Source organism: Enhydra lutris, unplaced genomic scaffold (assembly GCF_002288905.1).
Source record: "Enhydra lutris kenyoni isolate GAN:26980312 unplaced genomic scaffold, ASM228890v2 scaffoldscaffold17, whole genome shotgun sequence".
NCBI classification, from domain to species: Eukaryota; Metazoa; Chordata; class Mammalia; order Carnivora; family Mustelidae; genus Enhydra; species Enhydra lutris.
In genome coordinates, this window is record NW_019154101.1 from 5,916,475 (window position 1) to 5,934,385 (window position 17,911).

The window sequence follows — 17,911 nt, forward strand, 5'->3', positions numbered from 1 at the left end:
GTGGAATCTTAGCTTAACGATTTAAGCAAAAATTCCAAACCATCTTTTTTCCTGCACTGGTCAAAACACATTTTCCCAAACAAGGGAATGTGAGTCTCTGTGGGCCAGGTTATAGGGCAGATGTAAATCTGAGAGCTGTCGGGAGGACTAAGGGTTAACTGATCTTACAATGAATATCCCTAGTTGGTTCAGAGCAGACTTAGGGTGACCTGCATTTATCAGGTCCTCTCAGGAAGCTGCTGGCAAGACTCTGTACCAGGACTTCCTTGTGTCTAACTTCAGTCTTTCCTGGGACAGTGGAAACTCATTTCTCCCAAAGGGACTCAGCCAGGTTTTCAAGTCTGGCAGGCCTAGCCCTGGGGTAGGATGAGAGGTAAAGGCATCACCTTAGGCCTTTTAAAACACTTACCCCATGGTGAAGCAGGTACTAGTTACTTATTTTTGAACGTTTAGGAAGACAAGTATCCTAGAATCCGTGCCTTTCAGTTTAAGAACCCATAGCCTCTTGCAACACTGTCCAGCGCAGAGCTGAGCCACCAGCAAATAAACCCCAAGTAACCTCAATACAAGTTAATAAGATTAAGTGCTTGCTCTGCATGGCCCCCTGCCCCTCCTTGTCCCAGCATCTGTAATGCCAGGCCAGCAGGTTTGCAGCTTAGCCAAGAGCTGGGGGTGGGGGAAGGGGGAACCAAGACAGGGCTTCTGACCTACTACTGGGTAAGAACATGGCTCCTGAGGACAGTGCAGCCAGCCAGCAGCACTGTGTGTTAGGAATAGGAATGTGGCAGTTGGGGGTGGGTGGGTGGGGACAGTATGTAAGTAAGGGAGAGAGGGGATGCCTTCCTGGTCCTCAGTGGGCAGGAAACTAGCTTGAAGGGAGGAAACAACTGTCTTTAACTTCCGATGTTATGCTTTGTCCTCCCAAAAAGAGAATGAGTATAAATAGCAAAGTTAGAGAATGTTGTGCAAAGATGGTATACAGTTGCTTAAGATAAAGGGGCAACTCCTAGTTATTTACCCAAGGAGAATGGAAATGTAGGTCCACACAAAAACCCGTGCATTAATGTTTTCACTTTTTTCATATCACCAAAAACCACCCAAACATCCTTCACACCTGGTAACTGCATAAACATCTGCACAATGGAATGCGGCTCAGCAACCGAAATCATGCGGGTGATTCTCCAACGCATTAGTCTTCTTAGTGAGAGAAGTCAGGCTCAAAAGGCTACATGAAATATATTTATAGACCATTCTGGAAGAGGCAAAACAAAGGGACAGAAAGGTTAGTGGTTGGCTGGGGTGAGGATGGGGCAAGAAGGTGACCACAAAGGGGCTTGAGGGAGCTTCGTGGGGACACAGAACTGTACTATTTGATTGTAGCGGTTGTTAAACAATGTATGCATTTGTTAAAATGCATAAACCTTTCCACTAAAAATTAGGGTGAATTTTACTGTGTGTACAATAAACCTTAATAAACTTGACTTAAAAAAACAAGAGTACGGACAGAACAAGCAACATTTTCAGAGGGCCAATGCTAACATTAGGACCAGGGAAGGGAGTAAGCTGGGAGCAGCATGAAAGGCCAGGAGACAGGGAAAGTGGATGGAAACCTTAGTTTATACCTTCCACTTTAAGGCAATTTTGAAAAGCACAGCAGAGCTCTTGTAGGTAGTAACTCTCCTGCAAATGAAGGATATACGTGTTCTTACATGGGTCTCTCATAAGCAGTGCATGGGGACTGGAGGACACAGAGATTACCAGGAAAGAAAGAGAAAGAAGAGCATAAACCTGGAGACAAGTCTTGTTCCTGAGAGAGACTTTGAGTGCTCTGTTTTCCCAGTGATTTGAGGTTCAAAATGGTTCAGAAAGGTCATGAGTTGTCATAGCCAATGAATATGGAGATTAATCAGCTGAAATGATGATCCAGCTATCTCTGGGAAGGTCAAGATGGTTTGTTTGGCTAATGGCCATAACTGACACTAATAATATAAGCATCTTAATTTTCAAGTTAATACAGACGTCCCACTTTAGTTGTAGCAAGGAGACATGGGGAACATTTCCACGGCATTTAAATGTGTGAAACAAAACAGAAAGAAAATGTAGGCAGATCCAAAGTAATGTCAACACCTAAAGCATTTATTTTGATATCTTTAAACTTTTTACATATGATACATTCCAAATTTTACAAGTTGTCCACAGATATTAAAGTTATAGCCAATTTACTAAACAGATATGATTTTCCCTGATATGGAAAGCATGTTATATAAACATTTCTACAATAAACATAATACATGCGGAACAAATCATAAAAACTAAGATGATTCATTAGGTAAGGAAGACAATTAGCTTAATGATGCACACACTAGAAAATAAAGGGCATACGTGTGTTGCTATTTCATGTAAGTTCATCATCTCTCAGACTTCCTGACATTTTCAGAAAATGAAATCCAGGGACACCCTCTGCTAACCAAGGACTTCTATGAAGTCATTCCTGAAAGCCAGAGTATTGCTATGATTTGGTGGAAATGTTTATAATCCATTTATAGAGGGAGAAACCTGGTCCTATTTTAAATTTAAGCTTGATGAACATATGGAGAAAGGGCAAAAGAAGCTGGGCTTAAAAGCTAAAGGAATGGGGATGTGACAAATGCCAAAATAAACATTAAAATCACTATGCCATCCACATCCCCAGATCTTATGAATGGAAGAAAGGCCAGAAAAAGGGGTAAAGTGCTGGGTTCTAATTTGGATTTTCTTCCTGTTGGTCCTCCTCTCAGCTGGTGAGCCAGTCCCAAGCAAGAAGGGTTATGGTCATCCTTTCAGAAGAGGGCACTCCTGTCACACACTATCTTGGAGAAGTAGCAGTGAATGTGGCTTCTGCATTCCCACCACTTATTCTGACCCAAGGTCTGGATTTCTGACCTTCCTCCTAGGTTTACTGCAGTGTACGCAAAGCTGAGTGGAACAGAACTTTTAGATGCAGTTCAAAAAAACTGAGTGAAAGGGTTACTTGCACTGGCTAAAAAAAAATCCAAGAGCCTTTTATTATTCATTTGTCCCTCAGTCCCACCTTAGAGAGGCTCAGAATTTCTTCCTCCACTAAATCTGCCATCACTCTCTGTGTGTATTCAAGCTCTCAGCATACATATATCAAACGAGAGTGGCTGTGCAGTATGTAAGTTAAAAGTTATTTTACTAAGCGGCTATCATTCTAGGAAGGCACCTCTTAGTAAGAACAATAATGTTGAAAAATAATAAAAAGCCTGGGCACACAGGCTGTCCCAGGAATATCTAAGTGAGCCAGCAGGTTTCCAGGAAATGCTGGAAATGCTGGAAGGAGTAGGGGAACCTCAAAACACTGAGTTCTCATTTTTTCTGCTAGTGTTTGATTGATTCTAGATGCATACACTCTCTCAGTTTAGACTTAGAAATGGAAATATACTGTCTGAAAAATTAGGATACTCTAAGTTTTCAAAAAGCCCTTTAAACTGAGTTTCTTTCTCAAAGCCAAAAGTCTTGCAAAAAAATAAAATAAAAATAAAAAAATAAAAATCCAACTTCTATAGCCCTGAAAACCACCCAGCATATGAAGCAACCAGGCTTGCCCCTTCATCCCACAGGCTCCTCCTGTGCATGTGCCCCAACCCGCTCGTAACCAGTGGAGACAAGGGATAGCCGCTTTCAAAATCCACTGCTTTACTCTTAGAGGTAGGGTCCTGTCAGCAGAGGGGACAGCGACCTAGTCCCGGTGTTGAGAGTCACTGAAAGGGACCAGGAAGTGTGACCCCAACAGATTACAGAGACTGTTTCCTGCTGCTGTTGAGTCAGCTTCAGGCCTGGAGTTCCTTGTGATCAGTAACGTAACATGGCTCAGACTACTGGGAACAGTCAAACACAGTCAGATGCCCAAAAAGGGCTGTGCTCAACCTGGGAAGAGAAGCTCCTCGCTGGATCCTAAAACTCAAGCAGTTACATTTGAGGGGCACAGCGAACGGTGCAAGAAAATCCACTGATGGAAGATGATTTTCATCAGTCCCTGGAGCCAAAAACTATGAAAACAAAACTGGGAAGAAAAGCTTAAATAGAGCATGTATTTCCAAATTCAGCAGAATTTATTTCCTATTCTCTTTCCTGAAAAGCCAACTGGGTTACAAAAAATCCAAGTTTATGTTTTTGGTGGTGAAGTAATTATAAATGTTGCCAGTCAATGCCAACCAGTGTCTGATTTGCTTCCTGTGCATGTCCAATCTCCTCCGTGATACTGTGCTGGTGCCAAAGCTTCTGAATCTTCTTAAATCGCTCTTTGCACAAATGTAAAGGATTTCCCCGTCTAGAAGGAAGACGCATGTCACTCAGGATGCATTCTGTTTATTCATCTATTATACCCCAACCTTTCCTGATTTAGGAACAGTTACAAATTACTGGTTTAAGATCCTCTGCACAGTTCCTGTTCGGCAAGAGACTGTGGCTATTAACACATTAGCTCTGAAGGCTGGCTAGGAGCAGCTGGGAGTACATCTTCTGAAAAGAAGAGGAAAATGTACACAAGCTACACTTACTCAAGCTGGGGAGAGGGAAGAGAGGGTAGGGTTGAGCAGGAAGGTCTGGGTGGAGAGGCTAGAACTATCCATTCACTGTTCACTTTGTTGGTAAAATCTAAGAAAAAAGGGAGAAGGCAGGGAAGAGGATGCAAGAATTGCAAGGGTAAAAAACACTCCCCAGAGTGCTCTTTCAGCCACAAAGTAGAAGCGAAGCAGCCAAGTGTGAATGACTTCCAGGTCTAATTGAACCAGAGAGAAGGTTTTGCGAGTTCACGCTGGTGGCCTTTGCTCCTGATCAGAGCACATCGATCCTCTCACTCTCTTAACCAGGGCTCTTCCTCCTACAGCCCACACTCCTCAGGGCATCGGGAGAGCCATTACCAGGTGGCATATGCCTGTAAACTTGCGGCCGAGCTCATGGGGAAGGCCCCTACTTATCTTGCCTTGGTTTCCAGGTCTTCATTTTCTGCTCCCCAAGGCTGGATGGTTCTACCTAGGTTAAAATTTTCATCTCCTCTGGGCAAAGGGATGTTCTAAAAGAAGTTACTAGTGCTTGAGGGAACTGCCGTTAGCATTTTCTCATGCTATAATAGAAGCAACCAGAGTAGAAGTGATTAAGTCTCAAATACTGTTGTGTTGCTCTATATGTTCTATATCTTTGTCCCCAGACTCTTAAGTTAAAAGGTAGTACATCTCTCTCTCTCTTTTTTAAAAGCAGGCTCCACACGCAGCATGGGGTCTGAACTCACGATCCTACGATCAAGAGCTGCATGCTCCACTGACCGAGCCAGCGGGGCGCCCCAAGCACATCTCTTACCAATTAAGATTTGCTCTTTTACATCATCTGAACAACACTGGGTCTCCTCATACAAAGCAACACAAATCACAACAGGCTATCCCTGCAGTGTTCTGATGCTGTCGATGCCATGTGGCCATTTCAAAGAGTGATAAATGGAAAAAAATTGCACTCTCTCCATTTCTTTTCCCTTATCTGTCCTGATGGCCTTCATGACATTAAAAAAAAAAAATTATTTATTTGAGAGAAGATAGAGAGACAGAGTAAAAACAGGTGTAGAGGCAGAGGGACAAGCAGACTCTCTGCTGAGCAGGGATCGATTCCAGAACCCTGAGATCATGACCTAAGCCAAGGTCAGATGCTTAACCAACTAAGCAACCCAGGCGCCCCCACTCATGACATTCTGACGGCTGGGTAAGAGAATTCCCAATGAAGCAGACAGGGCGCCCTTCTTGGAAGATCCATCTCTGCCAGAACAGCTCTACAGCCGCCAGACTATTAGCCTCACTCAGGCTGATCACGTTCACTGTGTGCTGACGGCTCTGGAGGCCTAGGGTCAGCCAACCCAGCCCCCCAGGATGGGCTCTTACCTGAGTCCCTGGTCAGTCTCCCCATAGTCATCAAGGTAAGGAGGAGAGTAAAAACAGCCTTTGGTTTTGCCAGCTAAAAATAGCACCTGACATTCCCGCACTCTGTAGAGAGACCATTTACACATTATATATTAGTAACCGATGATTGGATTCAGTTCCTAATGGACTGAAATCTTATAAAACTAAACACCAGTGTTAGAAGAAACATTCAAGCAAAGACACTTCAAGTGTCAACACATCTGCCCAAGTTTTAAAATAACTAAAATGACTGTACTGTAACCAATAATTACTGCATTGTAAATCAGTATAGCGAGGGTGAGGAACATTTTGGACTACAAATCAATGGCTCATGTAATACTAGCATTTAAAACATTATGAAGTGTGAGAGAGATAGTTAGCTTTGTTTTTTTTTTTATAAGATTGTATTTATTCATTTGAGAGAGAGAGACAGCACAAGCAGTGGGAGGGGAAGAGGGAGAGAGAGAGAAGCAGACTCCCCACTGAGCAGGGAGCCTGATGTGGGGCTTGATCCCAGAACTGGAGATCATGACCTGACCAAGGGCAGAGGCTGAACCATCTGAGCTATCCAGAACAGTTAACTTCTAAACATAAAATAGTTACTGACATTTTAACCACTATTATGAAGAAATTGTTCATTTAAAAAAATGTACAAAAACACTGATTGATTTGAAACACAAAGTAACACTGTACCTGACTGAAACGATTTTGAAATATGTGAGACAAGAGAAACTGCTTTTTGATTTCCTCTAAGGGCTATTTAAAAATGTGTCTCCCAATCCCTTTGAGAGGTTTGCCTGACCTTTTTGGGGTATTAATAATTTGGCTCAATTCAACATTTACTGAGAACCTGTCATAAAGAAAAACGGTCAGGCTCCAGGGGACTAAGCTACCTAAGATACAGACCTTAGGTCTGTAATTAATGCCTCAGGTGAGCTCAAACTCTTGTCACTTCTCTCCTTCAAACCCTGAACTGAGTTTTCTCACTCAGAGGTGTCACCAGGACATAGCAAGTCCCAGGACTCCCCGCCTTGCGCACACTATTCCAGTGACATGAGCCTCACTGCTGTTTCCTGAACACAGAAGGCACATTCCCCAGCAATTTTCACAATTGCTGTACCCTCCCTAGAGTGTTCTCCCCACTTCTTTCAATGTTTATTCAAAAGTCACCTTCGTGGTTCCCTAAATAAAATCCAACTCCCCATCTGCCATTTCATATTCCTCTCCCTGCTTTAGTTTTTCTCTTCTGAGTGTATCACTTTCTAAATTCTTATCAGCCTTATTTTTCATCTCCCACACTAGAAAATGAGCTCCACAAAAGTAGAGATTTTGGTCTGTTTTGCTGACTACTGCGTTCTCAAAGTCCAGTACACAGTAGTCACAGTATTTGTGGTTTGTTGTCTAATATAATCACAGTTGACCCTAGAACACGGCAGTTAGAGATGCTGCCGCTGCCGCCATGTGGCTGAGTATCTGCATTTAATTTCTGACTCTCCCAAAACTTAACTACCAATAGCTCACTGTTGACTAGAAGCTTTACCAACAACACAGACAATTTATGAACACATGTCTCACATGTTTTATGTATTATGTACTGTATTCTTTTAATAAAGCAAGCAAGAGAAAAATGTTATTAAGAAACTCAGAAGGAAGAGAAAATACACTTGCAGCACTATACTGTATTTACTGAAAAAAGTCTATGTATGAGCGGACTTGAATATAGTTCCAAACCATGTTATTCAAGGGTCAACGGTATACACATCAGCCAGTGGTTATCTTATGGATCCCAAACCATAAGGATACAACTAAAGAAGTAATTTTGACTGATCTGGGCAGGAAATCAAGGACAACTTAAGTTTCACACTAGAATGAGGCACACAGAAAGTCGAATTGAATTGCCATGGAAGTGGGAAGGAGGACAATGGAAGAAGCAGCAAAGAGACAGCATGAGCCAAACAGATGTGAGGAGACAAGTCTCCCATGTTCCTTGAATGAGTAAAACAAGGAGAAAAGCATTCTCAAAATTCTCTGCAACACAGTCGTTTCTTGTGCTATCCCTCAACACGCACATACCATGGCAGATGCAAAGCGAACAGCTCCTGTCAGGGTCTTACCTGAGGAAGATGCCCACCCCAGAACCACAGGAGTAGGTGTGAGCTGTGCAGGCTCCCACGTCTTCCCCATCCAGTTCAGTCTGACAGCAGTAGCTCTGGGAGCACAACAGAGTTCCACACACAAGGCACAGAGTGGGGGCTCTGCTCTTATCACCACCTGATTTGGGGCACCTCCATGGGACAAAAAAAAGCTCAAGTCATTGCTCTCAAAAAGAGTGGCTAAAGAGCTGATGGTGGTAAAGGCACCCTGGACCAAATTCTGCAACATCAAGCAGAGCTGTAGATGCCTATATCCTACGGCCCAGACAAATTTACTTCTGGAATTGGGAATATCTCACACAAGCACCATGTACTGGAAACATTCATTCAACAACTGGAAAAGAGGTAAATTAAAATCACTAAGAGAAAAAAACAGTAAATTCTGTTATGAAGAAATACTACAAAAAATGAAAACTGATGAGTTAATAGTTATGTATGTTGAAAGTATAAAAAACCCCTGACAAACAGTGCTGAGTGCAAGAAAGTATAGAATATGTACAACAGAGTGCCATTTTTAAAGCTTAGAAAGGCAAAATATGCTGCTTGGGAATACAAACATTAGTTGCTAACATATAAATGTAGCAGAAGCTTGATACTCTGTGTAGAACAGGGGGTCTCTGCAGGGGGAGGAGGAGGATGAACACGAGAAGCATAGAGAAGAGGTACACAAGGCAGCATCAATTGCCTCGGTATTGTTCCGGTTTTTACACTACCCATTATTCTTACGCAGTTTCTGCATCAAACGTTTACAAATACTACTAAGGGCTGTTATTACTTTAAAGTGCAAACAGTTATTTAGATGACCTATAATGAATCCAATCTGTCACCCATCAGCGTTTCTCATACCTTATTCTGAAGCGTTCTGGAATGGTGCTGTTACAAGATGGGCAGTGAAAAACACTACCAAAGTTCTAATTCCCCGACCCAAACAAAATGGAACAACAACAAAATCCCCTCAAATCTTATTTGTATAGATCAATCTGTATAGAACGATGAGTGCTTCCAGTGGTAAGAAATGCTCAACACTTAAATATCAGAACTTACGAGAAATTAGATGCTTGATTAATGAGGCTGCTGTAATCCTCTGGAAGGTCTATTAATTTGTTGGATTCTCTTGGATAGCTGTAACAAAACAAAACCAATACACAAAAAGCCACATATAAAACCAGTCAGAAGTCATAGTATAACAATGACAGGTAACTCTTAGTTGAAACAAATAAAGGAAGACTCAATCTGAGTGACTGGGTATTATCACAGTGGTAAGAGAAGCCACAATAAAAGACTCAAAAGACACTCTTTTTTTAAAAAGATGCAGGATCTTTATTATTAGTATTTTAAAAATTTTTAGGAAAGCTCTATGCCCAACATGGGGCTTGAACTCACAACCCCAAGATCAAGAGTCCCATGTTCTCCCACTGAGCCAGCCAGGGACTCCTAAAAAGGCACTCTTAAATAACACAGGACCCTACTGTTTACATTTTTACTTGAAGAGCCCAGAATACATAATCAAGACAGTAGATAGTACTTAGTACCTGCCCCATTTAAGTGAAAATCTGGTAGCTCTGGGAAGAAGGGGAGATTCCTCCCTGGGCTTCTATGGAAAACAGCACATTAATGGAGAGTCCAACCACAAAACTCAGGATAAGACAGAGAAGATACACTTATTAAGGGTGAAATGAGTGGGGAGAAGAGAAGGCAGTAGAAGAACAAATAGATTTTCTTTAAATTCGAGACACCAGGCCATGATGATTCTGTGATAAGTTAATTCATATAATATGTAGTTCCAAATTTAACTCAGTGTTCACATATGTCCAACACAGGCTGTGTAATATGGCCTGCCCCTTCTTTCCCTGAGGCAAGATGCACAGCCAGGAGGGAGTGACTGAGACAGCAGATCGTTTTAAGGAAAAAAAAAAAAAGAGGGGGGGGGGTGGGAGAGAGAATCCTAACAGGCTCCATGCCTAGTATGTGAGCCCAACATGGGGGCTTTCTCTTACAACCCTGAGATCATGACCTGAGCCAAAATCAAGAGTAGGACACTTAATTGACTGAGCCACCAGGTGCCCCTCAGATAGCAGATCTTATACCAGAGTCACATGGGGGGAACTTGGGGAGACACACATACCAATGTTAGAGAAATCAGATTTGGTAAGGCCTGGGTATTTTTTTTTTTCCCCCAAGATTTCTTTAAAGTAATCTCTATACCCAATGAGGGACCCAAACTCACAACCCCAAGAATAAGAGTCACTGAGCCAGTCAGGCACCCCTAGGCCTGAGTATTTTTTTTTTTTTTTAAAGATTTTATTTGTCAGAGAGAGAGCGAGAGCGAGAGCGAGCACAGGCAGACAGAGTGGCAGGCAGAGTCAGAGGGAGAAGCAGGCTCCCTGCTGAGCAAGGAGCCCGATGCGGGACTCGATCCCAGCACACTGGGATCATGACCTGAGCCGAAGGCAGCTGCTTAACCAACTGAGCCACCCAGGCGTCCCGGCCTGAGTATTTTTTAAAACCCGATGGAGATGTTAAGCAGAGAAGTACTGTTTCACATGAGTTTTCTGACTGCAGAGTTGAAGCATATGACACTGGTGATACTTAACCATTTTTGACTTAAATTAACTGGAATTTCATGTGGCTCAACTTAATAAAATTAGGGTGCTATCATTTCTAGATTTGGGATAGGATGTGTATAAAATCAAAGAAATAGGGGCGCCTGGGTGGCTCAGTGGGTTAAGCCTCTGCCTTCGGCTCAGGTCATGATCTCAGGGTCCTGGGATCGAGCCCCACAGAGGGTTCTCTGCTCAGCAGGGAGCCTGCTTCCCCCTCTCTCTCTGCCTGTTGCTCTACTTGTGATCTCTCTCTCTAATAAATAAATAAAATCTTAAAAAAAAAAAATCAAAGAAACAGAACAGATCATCTCTAGCCTTCTGAGTTTTATGAGTGATGTATTTGGTAGAACCAAGGAGAAATTAACAGATGAAATACATCTGTTATCACCACGATAGCATACTTTCCTATGGAATCATAATAGAGCTAATGTCAAAAAGAATGGGAAAAAAAAAAAAAAAAAGGCCATGATTTGATAATTACTGAACCTGAGTGACAGGAATGTGGAACCTTATCATACAACGCTTCACACTTTTGGACAGTTTAAAATTTTCCACAATAAATGGAAAAAAACAGCTAAGAAAAAATCTGAAAAAGGACCTATATTTTTAAAAAAGCAAACACTTCAAAATACAATAATTTTGTTATTTTTTTCCTCTGCCAAAAATAATGCACTACACTTAGATTCATAATTCTTATTCTTTAGAAACTCTCATTGTTAGACTAAGAAAAAAGTATGAAGGCAAGATGTTCTTCCTCTCAGAATCACTGAATGCCTGGGAGGTCAATTTTAAAGGAAAGGCATACTTACATCCTACTTCTTCCCTACTTCCCGCCCAACCAAATTTTTGATAATCTTTAACTTACCTTATGGCATCTCTTTCACCTTCTAGATATCTTTTCACTTCAACGTTATGGCACCAACTTCAATGTGAATGGAAAAAAGAAAACCAAAATTTAACTTTTGAAAGGTGAGAATAGAATTTTTTCCTATTTCTCTATCCAATAAGAGAAAAACAAATCTTCTTGGCTTAATATATTCACCACATCAAAAGGAGGAAGACATATTTTGCTGTAATTTTTAAATTCAGAAGAATATGACCTGTGATTTCCTAAAGAAATACACTATTATCCCACTAATTTGGGCACTCCGGAAAATCCAGTATGAATTAATGACAAGCTCTTATTATTTGGAGCTAGAATAGTCATTATACAATTTTTTTTTAATTGCGGCAAAATATACATAACATAAAGCTTACTATTTTAACCGTTTTAAAGCATATAGTTCTGTGGCATTAAGTACATTCACACTGTTGGGCAACAATACCTACCATCCATCTCCACAACTTTTTCAACATTCCCAAATGAAATTCTGTACTCGTTAAACACTAACCCCTTCCTCCTTCCCTCCGGCCTCTGACAATCACTGTTTTCTGTCTCTATGAATTTGACTACCGAAGATACCTCAGGTAAATAGAAACATATAATATTCATTCTTTTGTGACTGGCTTCTACTCAGCATGTTTTCAAGCTTCATCCCTGTTGTAGCAGGGGCCAGAATTTCCTTCCTTTCTGAGGCCAAAAGAGTATGTCACTATGTATATACTACATATTGTTTATCTGCTCATCTGTTAGACAGGTTGCTCTACCTTTTGGCTATTATGACTAATGCTGCTATGAACAGAGTTGTACAACTATCTATCTGAGTCCCTGATTTCGAATCTTTTGCAATATATACCAGGAAGGTGAACTACTGGATCATACGATAATTCGATGTTTAACTTTTTGAGGAAATGCCATACTATTTTCCAGAGCAACTGCCCTATTTTCTATTCCTATGAGCAATGCACAAGGACTTTAATTTCTTTCATTTCTAAAAAACATGTGTTATTATTGTCTGTCTTTTGATTACAACCATCCTAATAAGTGTGAAGTAGTATCTCACTGTGGCCCTTATTTGTGTTTCCTTAACGTCTAGGGATGTGAGCATGTTTTCATGTGCTTACTGGCCTCTATCTTCTTTGGAGAAGTCCTTTGCTCCTTTTTAAATGGGTGGTTGCTTTTTTAGCTGAGATGTAAGAATTCTGGCCATATACTCATACATTCTGAATACTGATCCCTTACCAGATACATAATTTGCAACCCCCCATTCGGTGGGTGAAACAGCCAAATTCTAATCTTAACTCACTAACTTGACATGACTGACAAACAACTTTCTCTAGACTTCAATTTTCTCAAATATAAAGTGAGGGCATTGGACTTGATAACACTCAAAGTTTTTCAGTTCCAAAAATTTATATAACAGAATCCTTAACAAGTAAGTTAATATGAGAAAATAAACATTCCTACCACTATCCTCCTTCTGAGCAAATCTGCTTATGCTATTCACTAGCTTGGCAAAAACCTTTCCACAAAGGTAGATTCTTAACTAAGAAGGCCTAATCCTTACAGGATGAATTATACAGATTGAATTCTGCCAGGCTCCCTATCTGAGAATTCTGTAATATGTGAAAAAACCTAAGTTTGTTTCCACAGAACTATTCGATATAATGGAAGAAAAGCATATAATCCTTACCTTTCAATCAGTAATTTTGTTATCTCATTATTTTCTTGAAAAAGGCAAATGAGGTTGTTTGGCAGGGAAAGGTAGTTACACAAATGCTCAAAATGGCTTGTTCCAGAAACTGCAAACGGGGAAGAGAAGAGAGGTGCATATAACAACTGAGTGCATCCTGTAGGACAGTAAGCACTAGCAGAACTTAAAAGCATGATGAAAGAGTTTGGATTTACTAGATATATAACTCGTAGGAAGTTCACAAGGGGCATATGGAAGGGGTCCGTAGAAAATGGGAGAATTGAGAACAGAACCACGCAGCTCCCACACCAAACTGGTCACGATTTCTTGGTGTCTCAATTTAACCATTTGAAAAATGATGTACCAGAACAGTCTACTTCATTGGGGTTATGTGTGAACAAATAGATGACAATAAAAAGTATGAGTGCTCTAGAAAAGTATAAAGCAGCACAGAAATAGAAAATGATTTTATCATGGGAGACAGATTTAAGCACTACCCTTAATCATCACTGCAAATGATTAGGAAGTCTACACTGTTAGCTGAACGAAGGTGCCAGTCAACATACTTTGAGAGGACAATCTCACTGGTGGGCACCTCTTGCCCTGCGCCAGACACTATGAGGTACAGAGACTAAGTAAACTTTAAGTCTGTCTTGATGCTACAATTTTATGAGATGAATCAAAGCAGAACATAGAAAATAACTGTAAAGCAGCAAATGAATTTCTAAATTAAAATCATATATGTGCAATTACAGGTATTCTGAACATTAACGCCACACATTTCAAGACATTTCAAGTTAACAAACACCTGACATTATGAGTTTTCCCTTTTTATTACCTGAAGAACCCAGTTGATGAATAACATATAATTGAACACTCTAACTCTGAAGAAAAACTAATATGTTTTTGTACATAAAAACAGTACATTTATGAGAGCTAAATAAAATCAGGCATATATACATATATATGCCTTTTTATTCTATAATTGTGTACCTCACAACAGTCAATTAACTATGTTCTAAGTTTTCTTTCCTTCTTTTTTTTTTTGAGAGAGAGAGAGTGGGCACCCAAGTTGGGGGGAGAGGACCGATAGAGAGAGGGAGAATCTTAAGCAGGCTCCATAACCAGCATGAAGCCCCACACAGGGTTTGATCTCATGACATTGAGATAATGACCTGAGAGTCAAAATGAAAAGTTGGATGCTTGACAGACTGAGCCACCCAGGTGCCCCCTAAGCTTTCATTTTTGCAAGTAATTTTAATTATATACTGCTGGAGTGAAAGACTACATACATTTCCTACATTTTGAAAGAAATTAGAAATTACCTTGAATTTCAGGTGGGGAAGGAACTCCATTTAAGTAGTGAAAAAACAAAGCAGAACACTTCAGGAAAGGCATGATTCCATTCCTGACATTCCTCCACAGATGCCAGCCAGATGGTGTTTCTTTCAAGGCACTAAAAAGAGAAAAATAGTAATTGGGAAATCTATGAGGAAAGGTCATTCTAGTTACAGCACATGATGAAAACGGGGAAAACTGCTATTTGGAATCAGTGGCAGAGGCTTAAAAGGAGTGGGGCAGCCCCATTATGGGATGTCAGGTATAAATGGTGCTATAGCCATTACTATGCTGTTACTAAATACAGAATGCTGTTATTAAAATATAAAAAAGTGTAACTATGTAAAGTTTGAAAAAAAAAAAAAACCTATCCACTATTCTAGAAATTTTTATCACTTTATCACCATTATTCTAGCTATTTCTATTTTCACACTCATCTATGTCTTGTGTAGTTATAGTTGAAACATATGAAATATAAAATTCTTTTTCAGAACATCATAAAACAGGGGTGCCTGGGTGGCTCAGTGGGTTAAAGCCTCTGCCTTCAGCTCAGGTCATGATCCTAGGGTCCTGGGATCAAGACCCACATGGGGCTCTCTGCTTGGCAGGGAGCCTGCCTCCTCCTCTCTCTCTGCCTACTTGTGATCTCTCTCTGTCAAATAAATAAATAAAATCTTAACAAAAAAAAGAAAAAAAAGAACATCATAAAACATAGTTTTTATCAGAACTGTAATATTCCCGGGGCGCCTGGGTGGCTCAGTGGGTTAAAGCCTCTGCCTTTGGCTCAGGTCATGATCCCAGGGTCCTGGGATCGAGCCCCGCATCGGGCTCTTTGCTCAGCAGGAAGCCTGCTTCCTCCTCTCTTTCTCTCTCTCTGCCTGCCTCTCTGCCTACTTGTAATCTCTGACTGTCAAATAAATAAATAAAATATTAAAAAAAAAAGAACTGTAATATTCCAGAATAAAACACTGCGATTGCTTTAAATTCTTTGTGTATATCTTTAAATTCCTTGTGTATATCTTTATGGCGATAGGTTTCTCTATATGTTGAATTATTTTATTAGCGTGCATTCTCAGAAATGGGAAAAAGAATAAAATTTAAAGAATAAAATTATGGTTCTTGACACACACTGTTCAAAAGCTAAGTGAAACTGCCGTACCAAATCCAAACGACTCCAACAATATGTGGAATTCTAATAATTCACCCGCACTCCAGCCAGTCCTGGATATTACCTTAAAAATATATTATGCTGACTTAACTTACATTTTAAAACTCCTAGTGAGACAACATATATTTTATTTTATTTTATTTTTTTAAAGATTTTTATTAAAAAAAAAAATTAAAAAAAAATTTTTATTTATTTATTTGACAGACAGAGATCACAAGTAGGCAGAGAGGCAGGCAGAGAGAGGGGGAAGCAGGCTCCCTGCTGAGCAGAGAGCCCGATGCGGGGCTCGATCCCAGGACCCTGAGACCATGACCTGAGCCGAAGGCAGAGGCTTAACCCACTGAACCACCCAAGCGCCCCGACAACATATATTTTAGAATAATACTTTTCAAAGTAAGTTCCATATTTTCACTAGTCCGTGCCAGATCCTCTGAGCAAAGGTTCCATGGCCAAATACATGTGGGAAGCTCTATATATTACTCGTTTCTCAGAGATTTCCAATCATGCTAGCATATTAAAATTTCATCCCTCATTTTCTTTTTTATACGTGTCAACAGGCAGTAATGTCCCTTTCCAAAAGAGGAATTCCTTTCTCATGCTATCAGCCACTAATATTTGGGGAACTGTGATGATATAAAGATTATGACCTCACCTTCCTGTATGCTGCTGAAGTGTTTTATACAAAGCAAGAACTTCTAATTCTTCTTCCCCAGCAGGATTTTCTTGATCCATGCCATCCTCTTCTGAAAGATATGAAAATATCAGTACCCCATATTTGCTTATGGATTAATGACATCATTTAAGCCCTCAAATAGCTTCCTATATTTGCACATATCTGAAAATACTCACACGAAATACAAAGAAATTTAGCTTCCAGGTATGAGCACTGTGGCAATCTCTATCATAAGAAGGAGCCAGCAGGTTTTGAGGAAATCAGCTAAATACACATTCTATGGTACTCGACGGTTACTGAACTTAAGAAATAATAAATAAGTAGAAATATTCACACTGCTAGGGGATTTTACTAGGAGAAAAGAATTGGTTTTAAAATGATCCAAGTGAGGATGAACAGAAAAAAGAAGCCTAATTATAATTTATGCTAATTTATGCATTATCCTTGTCTGGGCACCTCTTTTTTTTTTTTTTTTTTTTTTAAATTTTTCATTTATTTGTCAGAGAGAGCAAGTGAGTGTGTGTTTGCATGTGTGAGCTCACAAGTAAGGGGAGCGGAAAGAAGAGGGAGAAGCAGGCTCCCCGTTGAGCAAAGAGCCCAATGTGGGACTCAATCCCAGGAACCTAAGCCAAAGGCAGATGTTTAACTGACTGAGCCACCCAGGTGTCCCACCCGCTTTTTGTTTTTTTTTAAACAGGGAAAACTCAAGTACACCCTTTAAGAAGCTGAAAAAAATGAGTTACCTGTACATGAGGTAAGTAAGATCTGTATGATGTGTGCCATAGTAACCAGATGGAAAATGTGAAGGTCTCCAGTGCCAAGGCTGATCCCAGAGAAATCCTGACACTGCAATGCAGGGAAAGCGAGCACCAAGCCCACCTAGATACCAAATGCCAAGGGTCAGACAGGTGACCTTTCCTTCCACAGTTGAACACATTTCCATTTTCTTAACATGATCTCCTTCTGAGCTCAGCCCCTCCCCTTCAGAAATCTTTGTTGTTAAAGGGCACATGCTAGAAATTCCACTGGGATTGGCTAAATGAAACGACTTATGGCCTAATGCGGTCTGCATAAGTACTATCATTTCATATGTCCAGGGACTCCCTCATACATACCTTATTAGTAGTAAGAAAGATAACACTTGATACCTTTCTAGGGAGTGAGCAGTGGAAAAAAAAAAAAACACAGGGTTTTGGACACACAAAAATCTAGATATGAATCCCAGCTCCTCTTACAGGCTTTTTTTTTTTTTTTTTGTCAGAGAGAGAGGGAGAGAGAGCGAGCACAGGCAGACAGAATGGCAGGCAGAGGCAGAGGGAGAAGCAGGCTCCCCGCCAAGCAAGGAGCCCGATGTGGGACTCGATCCCAGGATGCTGGGATCATGACCTGAGCCGAAGGCAGCTGCTTAACCAACTGAGCCACCCAGGCGTCCCTCTTACAGGCTTTTTATTCAAGTTA

The 17,911-nt window shown here is 40.6% G+C and overlaps 1 protein-coding gene across 5 annotated transcripts in view; it reads right to left on the bottom strand.

The window, feature by feature from the left end:
• Positions 1-2,115: 2,115 nt before the first annotated feature.
• The window catches only part of LOC111147518 (ubiquitin protein ligase E3 component n-recognin 2), a 126,765-nt gene continuing 110,969 nt past the window's right edge, over positions 2,116-17,911 (bottom strand). For 4 of the 5 annotated variants that reach the window (XM_022503561.1, XM_022503559.1, XM_022503560.1 and 1 more), the window contains 9 exons: positions 17,197-17,332; positions 16,433-16,523; positions 14,600-14,730; positions 13,275-13,383; positions 11,567-11,623; positions 9,143-9,220; positions 8,060-8,230; positions 5,928-6,029; positions 2,116-4,330 (listed from right to left, as the gene is read on the bottom strand). In XM_022503561.1, the coding sequence (XP_022359269.1) occupies positions 4,189-4,330; positions 5,928-6,029; positions 8,060-8,230; positions 9,143-9,220; positions 11,567-11,623; positions 13,275-13,383; positions 14,600-14,730; positions 16,433-16,523; positions 17,197-17,332 (1,017 nt within the window). In that variant the 3' untranslated portion in view covers positions 2,116-4,188. The remainder of the gene's footprint in view (positions 4,331-5,927; positions 6,030-8,059; positions 8,231-9,142; positions 9,221-11,566; positions 11,624-13,274; positions 13,384-14,599; positions 14,731-16,432; positions 16,524-17,196; positions 17,333-17,911) is intronic. The other variant, XM_022503562.1, reaches the window with a different exon arrangement.